Source organism: Canis lupus, chromosome 21 (assembly GCF_048164855.1).
Source record: "Canis lupus baileyi chromosome 21, mCanLup2.hap1, whole genome shotgun sequence".
Classification (NCBI taxonomy): Eukaryota; Metazoa; Chordata; class Mammalia; order Carnivora; family Canidae; genus Canis; species Canis lupus.
In genome coordinates, this window is record NC_132858.1 from 438,923 (window position 1) to 453,137 (window position 14,215).

General features: G+C 52.9%; 1 protein-coding gene across 2 annotated transcripts; it reads right to left on the minus strand.

Annotated features, from left to right (window-relative positions):
* Window positions 1-3,755: 3,755 nt before the first annotated feature.
* On the minus strand, window positions 3,756-14,049 carry PRPF19 (pre-mRNA processing factor 19). 2 transcript variants are annotated; one of them, XM_072789301.1, is made up of 16 exons: window positions 13,895-14,049; window positions 12,098-12,247; window positions 11,836-11,912; window positions 10,920-11,061; window positions 10,763-10,836; window positions 10,579-10,641; window positions 9,658-9,699; window positions 9,446-9,520; window positions 9,028-9,103; window positions 8,761-8,870; window positions 7,197-7,352; window positions 6,898-6,967; window positions 6,584-6,669; window positions 6,107-6,277; window positions 5,878-5,983; window positions 3,756-4,270 (listed from the first exon to the last, which is right to left on the minus strand). In XM_072789301.1, the coding sequence occupies exons 1-16, from the start codon at window positions 13,911-13,913 to the stop codon at window positions 4,173-4,175; spliced, it is 1,515 nt and encodes a 504-aa protein (XP_072645402.1). In that variant the 5' UTR covers window positions 13,914-14,049; the 3' UTR covers window positions 3,756-4,172. The 2 variants fall into 2 exon arrangements, with proteins under 2 accessions (XP_072645402.1, XP_072645401.1); XM_072789300.1 differs by lacking the exon at window positions 13,895-14,049 and adding an exon at window positions 12,790-13,264.
* Between the last annotated feature and the right edge of the window lie 166 nt (window positions 14,050-14,215).

Consider the following 14,215-nt stretch of genomic DNA (forward strand, 5'->3'; position numbering starts at 1 on the left):
AAGCAGGCACCCATTGGTTAGGTTTTCAGATGCAGAAATTGAGACACTATGTGGTCGTAGAGAACTGCTGAGCTGGGATCCAAACTTGGTGTCTGACTCCAGAGTGCACTTAACCACAACTCTACACTAGGAAACTGTGCAGAGGGTTGTTAGCTCCCACGGTCTCCCCAGAGGACAGGGTAGTCAGTTTGGTCTCTGAAGCTGCATGGCTTAAAGTCCCAGCTCCATTACTTCCTGGGTGGCCTGAAGCCAAGGTACTCGGAGCTTCTTTCCCATCTGTAGAATGGGGTAACAGCCCCTGCTGGCACAGCTGTCCTGATAGGGAGCAGTCCTGGAGCTGGGTTGCCGGAGAGACTGATGTAACCGCAGTGCCCCCAGGTGGCCGCCCTGCTCAGTGCCCTGAGGCCATGCAGCCTTCAACAGTGGAGGGACAAGGAGTTTGGACCCCAGGCCCCAGACACAAGCCCAGGCATGAACGGTCTCAGGGCTCAAGTTCATGTAGGATGCAGTAAGTATTGATTACACCCCAAACAATTTCCCTTCACATCCCTAGAACTACTCCTAGACCCTAAATAGAAAACTCATGAGCCTGACAATACAGTTCCAGAAAAGGCAAAGCCCTGTGAGAATCCACCAAACCCCAATCCACCCACTGAACACAGACCTTATTGCCAAAGTTTCACCCACATGGCGGCTGAGCCCAGGCTGGAGAGGTGGCAGCTTCCATTCCATTATGGCCAAAATAACCAAGATTGTCAACCCCTGCTTTTGTGTCCTGAGATAGAGCCCAGGTTGAATCTGTCTGCCCCTTAGCTGCAACCTGACATAAGGTCAAAAGGGGGGAAAAGACAGCACTGAGTACACGACCCCGCCCTTGAAATGAAAATCTAGCTGAAAGAGACAAATGCATAAATACCTCCAAAATCAGAGTTCTGCTAGAGCTGGGAACCGTGGCCAAGGGAGGTCACTCACCTGCCAGGGCAGGGATGGGCAGCAGTGGCTTCCTGGAGTGAGCCCATCTTTAGGGAGGGAGAATCCGGGGAGAGCAAACAGTGTAGCAGGACAGAAATAGCTGTCATGGTAAAAGCAGCAGCAGTGTAGTAGTACAAGCACTGGTAAAAACAGTGACAGTGCTAACAGTGGTGCTAGCAGGAGTAGAAGCCATACAGCTGACTCTCGAACACCCCCAAGCAGATGAAAATATATGTATGACTTCTGACTTCCCCAAAATGTCACTAGTAATAGTCCAATAGCCAGAAGCCTTACCGATAACGTCTACAGGTGATAAAGATATATGTGTGCATGTGCTATATACTGTCGTCTGACAATAACGTAATCTCAAAAGAAAATGTTATTCAGAAAATCTTAGGAGAAAATACACTCGGTACTGATTTATTGAAAACAAAAAACAAAAAACCTATGCGTAAGTAGACCTGCACAGTTCCAGCCTGAGTTGTTCAAGGGTCAGTTGCAGCAGTAGTGAAAGGGTGAGGGGGAGGAGGAGGAGGAGGAGGAGGAGGAGGAGGAGGAGGAGGAGGAGGAGGAGGAACAGTGGTAGGGGGGCAGCAGCAGAAGTGGTACCAGCAGAAGTGGTAGCTGTATCAATGGTGGTAGCAGCAGGAATGTGAGCATAAGTGGTAACAGGAGTGGTAGCACCACTCCTTAGCGGTGGAGCAGCAGTAGGGGGTGGTGTAGCAGGAAGGGTGGCAGCACGAGGAGGGGCAGCAGTAGTGGGGGCAGGAGTAGCAGCTGGTGGCAGCAGCTGGCACAATATACACAGCACATATCATGTGCACCCAGCAGTCTACAAACTTTCCTAGGGACTAACTCATCTAAGCCTTACAATACCCCAGGTACAGTATCCTCAACTTCTGAAGAAACTAGAACAGAGAGAAGTCAAAATAATATGGCCAAGGGCCCCAGCCTAAAAAGTGCCATAGCTGGGATTCCACGTTCCTGCCTCACTCCTGCCTCACAGCCCAGAATGCAGGGGAGGGGGAGGGCCATGGGTCTTCCCTGGAAGCTGCTCAGCTGGACAGCTAAAAACAAGGTTGTTTCAAGAGTAAAAGGAGAGAATGTACATAGAGTGTCCAGCACACAGCTGAGATGAGTGGACAGATGGCAGGACAGAGTGAAAGCACTTTAGGACTTCTAACGCCAACATGAGGCTTCCAAGGCCAAGAGAGCAGGGCCATGCCCCAGTTCCAGGGCAGTGGTTTGAAATAGGGTGGGACAGGATGGTGGTCCCTTGGAGATCTTCTGAGATGTACTCCAAGCCCCTCCCCTGTCAAAAAACTGCACGTAAGCATGGAGAGGACACATGCTTCATACCACAGCCCCTCCCAACCCACAGATCCCCTGAGAACCTCCCTCTTTCTCTTTAGCAGTTTTCCTGGAAATGAAACCAGCCTAACAACACATATTCACATCCAGCCAGGAAGCAGCCAAATGGCTAGGTGCTGGGCTAGCTCAGGGTCCAGTCTGCCCTTCCCCCACCTTGGGAGGGGCCGCTCTACCCCCAGCAAACCATAGCTCCATCCCTTCCTCCTTTTGAAGTGTAACTGCATGACGGCTCTTTTCTTAAAAAGGGACAACCCCACACATTTCAAATCGGTATACTCAAAATTGGCCTTACTTTGGCCAATGTGGGAAAACCTCTAGGTATTCCAAACGCCGCCTGGTCACTCCCCTCCTGGGTGTCCTGCGGTAAAACTGACCTGAACAAACAAGAGGCTGGCACTCCAAGGTGCCCCCGCAGCGCTGTCTGCAACAGCTACAACTTTGGCGTGTGTTCCAAAGGCCAGTTCCCCTGATGATCACAGATACACACGCACAAAGGCTATCCTAGTCAGATGTCTGTGGAAACTGGGTTCAAATGTTAAAGGGTTTCTTTTTTGCAGTTTTCAAAGGCTTTACCCGCTAATAAGTATTGTGAGCTTCCAAGGGAGAGGACAGCATGCCCAAGCTTTCTTGACCATGGACCACTGACCCAGCAGAACACGTGCAGAGTCTTCTGCGGCACCAGTGTAGATCACTGTGCTGTGACCCACTGCCCCAGGGCCCCAGCACAATGCATGACAGTTCCCACTCCCCCCAACACACTCCTGGACTGCTCTCCCCCAGGTTCCTGAACACCTCCCTCAGCCACCCACCCCACCCTGTCCCCACACACCCTGGCCTCCTCCCTACCTCTCTGCGCACCCTGATCATCCCCTCCTTTAGAAGCTTCCCCTGCCAGCAAGACCCCTCCTCCATTTCAGCTCCAGAGCACTAAGACTTCAGCTTCGTTATCACATGAAAGAAGCCACCCCAGCTGCAGCAGCCAAGGAGCCCTACTTTCACTCCAAGAGGCATTTGATATCTGATCTTCTATGTTCATTTACTCTTCTGGCTGTCTTCCCTGGAACCAGCTCTCCTTCCATATTCAAAAGCTAGTTTGAAAAATCTTTTGGGTTGGCTTGGGGCAGGTTCTGTAGCACCCACAGCATTAGAGTCCTTGCTGATATGTTCACACTTCCTCATGGGCAAGAAAAAGCTATTCTTCCCTCACTTCTCCCTCTTGTCTCAGTTGCTCTCAGTTGCTGTAGAAGCCAACCCCACAAGGAAGTGGTGGCACGAGTGAGACCCTTAAGACCCTAGAAACACAAGGTCAAGGCCTGCAGGGACATGAAAAGTCTTTCTAGCAAATGTGCTCCCTCCCCCTGACCTTCCCAGCTTGGGGCTCCCTTTAGAGACACACACAGGAAAGTGCTACATTTATTGTTTTCTTTTTTTAATGAAACTAAATCACTGCTTACAAAAACCTGCAAGAGCCCTCACGCCCATCCCCTTCACACTTCCCTTGGCTTAGCCTCTCCCCATCTCCCAGGAACTGAAGCAACTCAATGAACGCCATGAGGGGAGAGGCCCTGGGCTCCAACCAGAGCCTTCACAGGGTGACAGTTCTACCTCCCGTGATCCTTCCTGTCAGGCTGGAGGTGGCATGGATGAGGGTGGTCCCCGCCGCCATGGCTCTCAGGTCACCACCCAGACCAGAGTGAAATGATGTGAATGCCCCGCCCCAGAGACCCCCCCTCCCCCAATAGTCTCTCCCCTTCCTCCCCGCTCCCCCCACCCTAATTCTACCCCTCTACTGAGATGAGGCCCAGCTCCCAGATCCGCAGGGCCAGGGTCTACAGGCTGTAGAACTTGAGGCTCCTGTCCATGCCCGTTGAAGCGATGAACTTGGCGTGGTGCCCAAAGGCCACCCCTGTGGTCAGGCCACTATGCTCTGAGGAGAGAGACAAGAGGCAGTGGTGAGGCTTCCCCGGGTCAGTGCTCAGTGTTTCCTAGTCACCCCGATACCCCCGAGGGCAGGGTGCTAGTCTGGCCTACACACCACCTGTGCCCTGGGCCTTACTCAGTTCCCGGCACACAGTAGGCACTCGAGTTCTTGTTGTGGGCTGAGTGAACAGAGGAATGTCAGCGCCCCTCACCTGAGCTTTGCCCCTCATCTGAGCTTTTGGGGCTGCTGCAATTCTGCTCAGTTCAAGTGCTACTAGAACCCACTGGGAGCTGGCAGAGAGAGCGACAGACCAAGCAGACATAGTCTCATTCTTCCACTTCTCACCTTATTTTTAAAAACTTAGCTGAGTTTTCTGTTCAATCTAAAACCTCAATGCTATTATATGTATTTATTTCTACCTCCTTTCTTATAAGTGAGACAGTCTGTCAATAAGTTCTAGCTCACGGGTTCCGACCTAGGGCACAGGGTAGGGCAGGGGTGGGCTGAGGGCACAAGAGGCTGGGTGACACACCTTCCTGGATTCCGGTAGTCACAAGCAGCAAAGCAAATTCCTTCTAGGTTTAGGATAACACCTGGGGCCCCGACTACAGAACCCAGGCTGTGCTTCCAGCCCACTACCCCGCCTCGCTCAACTCCAAAACACCGGAGCCCAGTGAAGGTCACGGTTAGGCCTGGACACCCCTGCAGCATACAAACTGAGCAGGGCTCAGCAGAATGTGGGGGCAGAAGCATCCTGGGCCCCGCCCACAACCTGCTAATGAGGATGAGAATTTCATCAACAGAGACAGCCAACAGCTGCCGTCTGCTTAGCTCTCCAGCGTGCAACAGGCACACTGTCCCTGTGCGTGCCACGTCTATGTCACCAACTGGCACAATCTGCAAAGCAGTATCAATGTGACCATTAAAAAAAAAGGAAGAAGCTACAGCTCTCAGAGGGAAACTGAGGTACCCAGGACCACACAGCTATTAGGTTAGCAGTCCTATCACCCACTGTGCCACCCCTTCTACTTTTCTTCTCCAGCATTCACAACAATTAAATGATTATTTGTAAACCTGTCTCACATCTGCTCCTCTAGGCTGATTGGAAATTCCATTAGTGCAAGGCCTAGATCTCAGTCATGGCTCCAATCCCACAGGAATGATGCAATGCTGAATAAGGGCAAATCCCTAATATGTGCCAGGCGCTGTCCTATTTACGTATGTGTTTGTACACACGCATATACACAGCTACTTCCTCAGGTTACATGTATACACACTAAACAGAGGACTTTGTGTATACATAAACTCATCTAAACCTCCTTGGCACCGCACGGAATATGCACTATTAGCATTCCCCAGAGAGACTAGGTAACCTGTCCAATGTCACACAACCTGAAGAGGACCTGAAGTGGTAGAGCTAGGATTTAATGCTCAGCAGTATGATTTTTGAGTTCATTTTCTTAGTCACTCAACTCAGTTGCCTCAGGTAGTGATGAAAAGCTGCCCAAGCAAACTCACGCCTGCCCCTAGAAATTCCCAGCCCAGTGGTATTTGCCCTCTTTGCTCTGCACCAGGGCATCCAGGACCTGGGGATCCCGGAGTCCAGACCCTACCTGTGAAATGAAGAATCTCTGTCCACTGCTTGCAGATGTAGATCTGGACATCCGTGCCCCCAAGGGCCAGGTAGGTGCCGCTCTGGTCAAAGATCAGTGACTTCACCTGTTGGAACCAGGAGAGAGGTCACATGAGAACAGAAACTACGAGGCAGTCAGAGATCAACAGAGGCAGCTCAGATGATTCGATGAGTACAAATGAAGAGCAGCAGGGGAGGGAGGGGCATACCTCAAAGTTGTTATCCAGCTGCAGCGTCTTGAAGTTTTTAAGCTTGCGCAGATCCCAGAGCTTGACAGAGGAGTCATCAGCCGCTGTAGCCAAGTAGTAGCCATTCTCTGAGAAGGCAATGCTGGTGATGGGGCCCGAGTGGCCGGGGAAGTTGGCCACATTGGTGCGCTCCTGCAGTTTGAGGATGGATAGCACAACGTCATCCACTGGTCATGAGGGGGAGAAGATGGCGTTCACCAAAAACCTACCTCTGAGCCATCCTCCTCCAGCCTTTATGAAAGGTCAACTAGCAGGAACAGCGGAAGCAGATGGCCCAGCCCAAGAACCCCGGACCACACCTATCACGTCACACACACACAGCGCCACGGTCTCTCTACCCTTGTGACAGCCCCAGGGCCAGGTGCCGTCAGCACATAATCACACTGCATAGTCAAGAACTCAGAGCCTGGGCCTTAGGTGGAGGCTCCCATGTCCTACCTTCAAGTCCCAGATCTTGATCTGTGAGTCCATGGTGCCTGTTCCAAAAATGAGTCCATCAGGATGGAACTGCGCACAGGTTAGAGCTGTAGGGGAGGGAGATGGGAGTTGTGGTCAGAGCCCACAGGAAAAAGAAGCACAGCGAGAGGTTCCTCGCTCTTCACACTGCACACTGCGCCCACCCCAACACCTGGCATTCGGGAGGGGCTTACAGTAAATGTATTTTAAAAGCAAATAAGCAACTGACTAAATAAAACATAAAAATAAATAATAAATATCAAATGACAGAACCCAGCCCCTCTGCAGCAACTTACAACAGCCAGAGGTCTCATCTGTCACCTTCGTGAGCACCCGCCCTGTCTGGATGTCAGAGAAGGCCCAGTACTGAAAAACACAGAGACAACAGAGCCAATAAGAAAGCGGGTGCCCTTTAGGAAGGCAGGGGCCCTCATTAGGCAAACCCTGGCAAAGCTAGCCCCTCCGAGCAGAGGAACATTCTCCTCTGGGGTTCTGGGGAACCAGCTGGTGTTGGTAAGATGTTCCCTCCTCCCAGGAGGTTTCCTGAGCTTGGAGACCAGCTGGCCTCTACGGGGTGTGGGCTGGGACCACACACCTGGTCATCAGAGGAGCTCAGGAGATAGTCCCCAGTGGCATGGAGGCTGAGGCCTGTCACAGCACTCTCATGGGCCCGAACCACCTGCACACAGGACGCATTCGGGACTGACCAAATCCTGATAGTAGCATCTGGAGAGGCAGAAAACACCAGCTCCTGAAAGGAAAGCAAAGAGGCAGAACATCAAAGGCAGAAGAGATGGACCATAACAATCTTACAAAGGGGAGCCAGGGACGGCCATAACCCCAACAACTGCTTCTCTTTCAGCCCTGTCCTGCCTAAAACCATCCACCCACCTAATGATACCTAAGAGAGCCAACAGTAAGTACTATGTAAAATGGTAAATCAAACAGCATTGGCCTAGATGAGGAGGCCTAACTACCTAGTGGTAAGAAGGACAGCTGTTCCAGACAGCAATTTCCCACACCGTTCCCTGAACAAGAGAGAGGAACGTGGCTAGTGCAACTGAGGAACTGATTTTCTTGTTTTAGTTCGTTTTACTTTGTTTAAATAGACACATGCAGCTAATGGCTACTGTCAGGGATCGCGTGGGCACTGAACAGCACTGGCCTGGGAAAGGCTGCAAGGGCATACTCCAGTGCCTCCCATACTTCAGCACTGCAAGGGCAAGCTAATCCTCAGAACAATTTGAGGCAGAGAGAGAACTTACATAGTGTTGCCCACCAAGTATTTGGGTTAGGACATTAAAAACTGTAAGGTGGAACCAACTACCATCTTTCGTCAACAGGATTTCATAAGAGAAATAACCCATTAACACTCAGCAGAAAAGGAGACCTTTCCATTTGAAATACACTTCCTGGCTGACTCAGTCGGGGGAGCATGTGACCCTTGACCTGGGGGTCATGAGTTCGAGCCCCACGATGAGCACAGAGACTACTTTAAAAGAACATGAAAAAAAAATAAATGAGTAAGTTTAAAATTTAAAATTATTTATCTATTTCTACTTTCTTTACAGAAAAGGAAAAAGGCTGATTGGGAAGCACATACTCAGGCACTAACCTATAGTCTCAGACCCAAACTGTGCCAGACCTGAAGATTCAAATCCTTTAACAGTAATCTCATCTAATGAGCAGCCCTTGCCCCTAAGCCAGCACTTCTCCATCTATTGTAGCCCACACCACTTTCAACAGTCAACAGTCATCATCAAGTCCCCTCACCAATCCCAGAGGACTATGGGAATGTGGACAAACCCGTCCTTCCTGGGTATGCTAAGATTTTGCTGAGCTTTGTTTTCCAGTTTGTACCACAGACACTGTAGGGTTTTTCCTTTTCCTAACACAAAACATGTCTATGAATTTGCTTATTCAAGCTCTATGCCCCTTGATGTGAAGGCCACTGCTTTAGGAGGACTACACAGAGTATAGGGCATCCCCGACTACAAACAAAGGCCCAGTGCCCACTATGGAGGCTCAGCACTCTTTCTTGAGTCCAATTCACTTCACCAAGGACACAGTGGGGCACCAGATGACTGGGTCCTTGACACTAAACTGCTGACACAAGGCTCAGGAATGAGGAACGCAGGGTGACTGGCAGAACCCTTTACCTGGGAAGGGTGAAACACCACACTGGTGACTTTCTTGGTATGGCCTTTAAGGGTGGCCAGGATTTGCTCAGAACTCTTGTCGAAGACAACAACATTTTTGTCGGCCCCACCTAGAAAGGACCCAAATGATACCCCAAAATGAGTCATGCCCACCTGGGTCCCTCTGCTGGAGAAGGTACTTTGTCCCCAGGACATGCAGAGGACAGGAGCATGCACCTTCCCTGCTGCCCTCCCCGACTTGGCCTGCTTGGCCTGGCCGGCTCTCACCAGTAAGGATCTTGTTGGTGTCAGCAGGGCAGAGGTCCAGGGCGAGGATCCCAGGAATGCTGGCACTGTGCAAGCCCTGAGCAGAGGGTGCAACATCAAATCCAGACATAGCTGAATCCAGGCCGGCCATAAAGCCACACACCCTCCCCATGCCATCCCCAGCCCCAGGGAACAAGAGTGACTGCTGTTCTTCATCCACAGCACCTGGCCTTCTGCCTGGGTGCAGTGCCATCCTCGCTGCATTGCTGGGAAAGCCAGTACCAAGCAAGAAGAACAGCCTTGAGAACTCTGCAGCTGGGGCCAGAAGCAGGGTTGGGGCCCGTGAGCTGCTCCCCACACTGGCTGCCAGGCCCAGACACCATCCCCAACACTGCAGGACACATCCTACCGCCCAATCAGCGGGGATCTGGCCACTTACCACGTGGGATGCCACCTGCCGGTATTTGCTTAGCTCCTCTGGCTTCACCAGCTCTTCGGGTACCGTCTTCCCTCTCTGAGAAAAAACAAATGCACCACACCCCCAACCAGAGCAGCAGTGAGTGCAGGATTCAATGCCACCCCCTCTTGCCCCAAAGGTGGCAGCCACCTACCCCACCCGCCACTAGTGCCCCTGGCTCCAGGAGAGCTCACCTTCTTACGCTCCGTGGTGAGCACAGTGGCCTTGTCTTGAAGCTGGGCAAGAGAGAGGAGTGGACGCAACATGAGGCAAGTTCTTTTGCCAGGACAGCAGTATGCTGGATGCTGGTCACATCCCCAAGAGTCACCTGCACTTGTGATCTGCCAGGCTCTGTGCTAAGGGCTAGTGCATTTCCTCTTCTTACTCTCACCCCAACCCGATGACAGGGTGCTGCTGGCCCTACTTCACAGAGGAGGACACTGGACCTCAGGGGAGTGAAGTCACTGGCCCAAGGCCTCAGACGTGACAAACAGCACAGTGAGCACTTCAAGTAGCACTGTGGTGCTACCAGACCAAGTCTATACCACCAAGAGAGAGGAGATGCAGTCAGAGTATGGACCGGACACAAGTTCTGTGAGCACAACACAGCACTGGCCCTGATATCTGGCCTGCTCTGCCTTCTGTGACCTGTACCTTTGAATCTGTCAAAGGTGTCAGCTCTTTATCTGTAAACTAAAGATGGTAATTCACCTTCTGTCTCCATCAGAGAAAAAAAAATGTGAAAATGTAACCAGTGTTTTATGATATGCAAAGAACCCCAATACCCCGCTAACAGTAAGAGCTACAAGTTGCACTTATCGGTAATTACAATCTTTTAAATTCCCATAGATCTACAAAGCAGACACTGTTTTTCTCAATGTAAAAAAAAAAAAAGGAAAATGAGATACAGACTTGGTTAAGTCAGCCCAAGGTCATAAAGCTTCTAAGCAGTGATACAGAGGCATGAACTTGGGCAGTGTGGCCTGAGTCTGTGCGCTGCACTGGTCTGCTGGGAGTCCCACATGGGTGGGATTTCTATTCATACTGGATTCAAGGCAGATGGTGAGACATGAGGGCCCACCAGCATTCCCACCAAGTGACTTCCCACAACTTACCTTCTGGATAATCTCGGGGGTCATTCCCACCAGCTCACCCAAATCCATCGGCTCACCTGCACCCTGAAGACAAGAAGGTTAAAGGTGAGGGAGGCACAGAACACCCAGGACACTTGCAGGAGAGCCACATGAGACATTGCACACAGGGGCTGCAAGACAGGCAGGAAGGGGGAGGTGCACTCACTGCAACACTTGGCTGTGAGCTCGGCACAGCCTGGGGCACGATGAGTCCAGCCTGTGGTTTCAGGGTGGCCAGAGCTGAGAGAAAAGAATACATTAAAAATGGGGTATTACAAAGCAGGACCAGCCCAGAGTGGGGGATGTTGGGGCATAGGTGGCACCTTCTCGGGCGGCTGTAACTTCCTTAGTGAGCCGGGCAATAACACGGCAGGCAGCATCATGCTGGTACAGAGCGTGGGACAGCTCTTGACGGGTTGTCTGCAGCTGCTGGCGCAGAGTGAAGCTGTGCAGCATGACTGCATCCTGAAGAAGGGAAACGCCACTGTGAGGGGGTGAGGAGGAGCAGGGAACACCCAGCAGAAGAGTCAGCCCTTGATCAAGAGATGAAGAGGACACTGCCCTGTATTCCCACAGCCTAGACCAGTACTGGTAACCCAAACAACACGTGAGGGACCATGAATGTGCTGGTGGCCACTCTGGAGCTGCTACCTCATACCAAATACTGGGCACAGACAGGAGTGGGAGCCAGCTCTTTCCCACCCTCATCGCCTCTGATTTACAGGCAAATCTCGACGTCATTCCGTCACCTCCCCACAAGGGAATCATAACACTAAGGCTGCCATTAATCAACTGCCCTCACTGTGCCGGGTACTGTGCGAGACGACCACTCAAGATGTAGTCACTCATTCGTCTTCCAGAGCACCACTACATACCAGGTGCTACCCTTGGTGCTGGGGATATACCAATTAATAAATCAAATCCCTGATGTCGCAAGGTTTATACTCTACCTTTATTCTAATTCTGTCCACACCCTGAGAGACTGGCACAAATCCTTGTCGTAGAGTCAGGAAAACCAGGACTCACATATGAGCAATATGCCCAAGGGTATGTGGCAAGGGAGCAAGGGAGCTAACTGTGGAACCCAGATCCGTGGGACTTCAACAACCAGGCTCCTCCTCCACTATCATCCTGCCCCTCAAAAAAGAAAATAATACTCCGTCTTCCCCACCCCAAGTCCTAGTGCAGTGATCCCTTCTCTTCAAGCAGACAAACATCAGTTCTGTTCCAGGGACTCACCCACTCATCCTGCAAAGCTTTCAGAATGGCTGGGATGCTGGTTGCAGAGGGAGGCTTGGGCCGGATTGGGTGAGCAACTGCCAAGAGAGGGAGAGCGGGTATGAAGAACTCTAACCCGGGGACTCCTCATCTCCCCCATCTCTTTCCCCTTTAGCCTACATTAACAGAACACCGTCTCCTCCTCCAGTGCACTGGTGCCACCTCCCAGCCTCTCAAGCTCTGAGCAAAAACAGCCCTGGATGGAGGCCAGCCACCAAGGCACCTTTGATATCGATGAGCTGCTCCTCAGACAGAGGCTGGTTGTTGATGGGGTCTGTGCCATTCTCCGCAATATACTTCTCAATGAGCCGCCGCTCATACACATGATTAGAGACAGGGGACACACACGGGTGCTCTGGCACTTCGTTGGAGACTGTGGAGAAAAGGCAGGCGGTGAGCGCGGGGCGGTGAAAGGGACCCTGGGGCAAGGCGATGCCTCACAGGCTACTGGCCCCAACAAAACCACACGTCCCCACTTTCAACTAACAGAAAGCAGGACACGACACTACTTTTGTAGTATCCCCAGCATCCTTTCAGCTACATAACTAGCTTCTCCATCATTCTCCTGGCAGGTAGTCAACCAACAATTAGCACACAACTGCCACATGCCACACATCTACGGAGTGGTCAATCATCAATCCCCACCCGTCTCCGTTTGGAAAAAGATGCCCAGGCACCCATCATACTGGAAGACACAGAGATACACACGGCTACTCAAATCTCAGTCTAGAGCCAAGATGGATTTTGGACCAAAAAAAAAAAAAAAAAAAATCACAAAGCTCTCTGACGAGTGTTGCATTAAGAAGAAACACTTATATGGTGTATCAGGTGCCGAGCATGATCGTAAACATTTTCTATAGATGGGCTCATCCTCACAGCAACCCCCGAACACACCTGCCTCAGTAGACTACACACCTCTGAGGACAGGGATTACAGCTGGTCTGACTTCCAGCGCGATGCAGATGCCCAGCAGGCACCCGGTACACATCCAACGAAACCATCAAATAAAAGGAAGAATGGTGCTGGGAATATGGGGGGGGGGGGGGGGAGCGGGGAAAAACAAAAACAAAACAAAAACAAAACAAAAAAACTTCCTCGAGATGGAAAGCAAACAACGAACGTGAAATATCTTGCAAAAGCTGCAGTTTCTTCGCTATGAAAGATTCCTTTTTCCTGGCCCTCATTTCCCTTCCTTCCCGTCTCCCTCCGTTTGGATTCCCGGAGAGGTTCTGAGGAGAGGAGAGAGCTCAGGGCTTGCGAGTTCGGAAGCACATCCGAGAGGGATGCTCTAGCAGCCTGAGGACACGGGAAAACACCTGCGCGCCGCGTCAAAGTGCCGAAAGGGAAGACGGTACAAGGCAGGAAAAACAAAAAAAAAAAAAAAAAAAAAAAAAAACCCAAAACGCCACGGCTCCTCCGGGGCTCAAAGCGGCCCCCACCCGGCTGTGCCACACTCTCCTCCAGCCTCAGGCCCTCATCTGCACACCCCGTCCTTCATTTCTGCTCTGGAGAAGGCTTGCGAGGGATACACGGAGGTCGGGCCCGGCGCGGCGGCCAAGGGCTCAGCGAAGGCGCCCTGTGGTGTGGTCGTGCCCCGGGCTCCAGCCCCGCCACTGCCTCTGACGCGCGGCGTGACCTTCGCAAGCTGCAGAGGCTCTGCCCGCCCGAACGGGCCCGCACACGCCCGCCGCAACGCCCCCTCTCTGCAGACGGGGAAACTGAGGCGCAGAGCCCGCGTCCGACCGCAAAGCCGGGGGGAGGGGCGGGGGGAGGGGCGGGGTCTCCCGCACCGGCTCCCCCCGTCCAGGCCCCGGCTCAAGGCGCGAGCGAGGTCCTCGGCCCCGGTGACGTCTGCGACCATAAACCTGAGGCGCCGCGTCAACCGTGAGGCGCTGCGCGAACGCATCCCACGCCGCGGAGGAGGAGGCCCCGCGCTGACAGGCCGCCGCCCTGCCCCTCAGGGGGCCCCGCGGGCGCCTCCTCCCGCTCCGACCCGCGACCGGCCGCAGCCCACACTCACTGGAGCAGATCAGGGACATGGCGCCGCCGCAGCGCTCCGAGGCGCCTCACGCCGGCCTCGGGGCCTCGCTTCCGCGCCGCCGCGGGCCGCTTCCGGTTCCCCGCTGCTTCCGGGACGCTCCGCGGCGAGCGGCGAGCGGGGGGCGGGGGGCGGGGGGCGACCCCGCCGAGCGACGCTCGCGTAGCGCTTCACGTGGGAGTGCGGTCGGCGGCGCGCCTCAGCCTCCGGCACCTATAACGGAAACTGCCCTTTCCCAGAATGCAACCGGGCAGGAAAGGGCCCGCCAGGGAGCCTTCGGCCATTTCCGGACCGACTCGGCGC

Bases quoted from the DNA above. Each gene is read 5' to 3' on its own strand.
- PRPF19 (XM_072789300.1), bottom strand. From the start codon at position 12,862: ATGTGTACCGGGTGCCTGCTGGGCATCTGCATCGCGCTGGAAGTCAGA. The intron at 11,913-12,097 runs GTGCCTTGGTGG...CTCTCTTGGCAG, and splicing joins GCAGCTCATCGATATCAAAG to TTGCTCACCCAATCCGGCCC. The intron at 5,984-6,106 runs GTATGCCCCTCC...TGGTTCCAACAG, and splicing joins AGCTGGATAACAACTTTGAG to GTGAAGTCACTGATCTTTGA.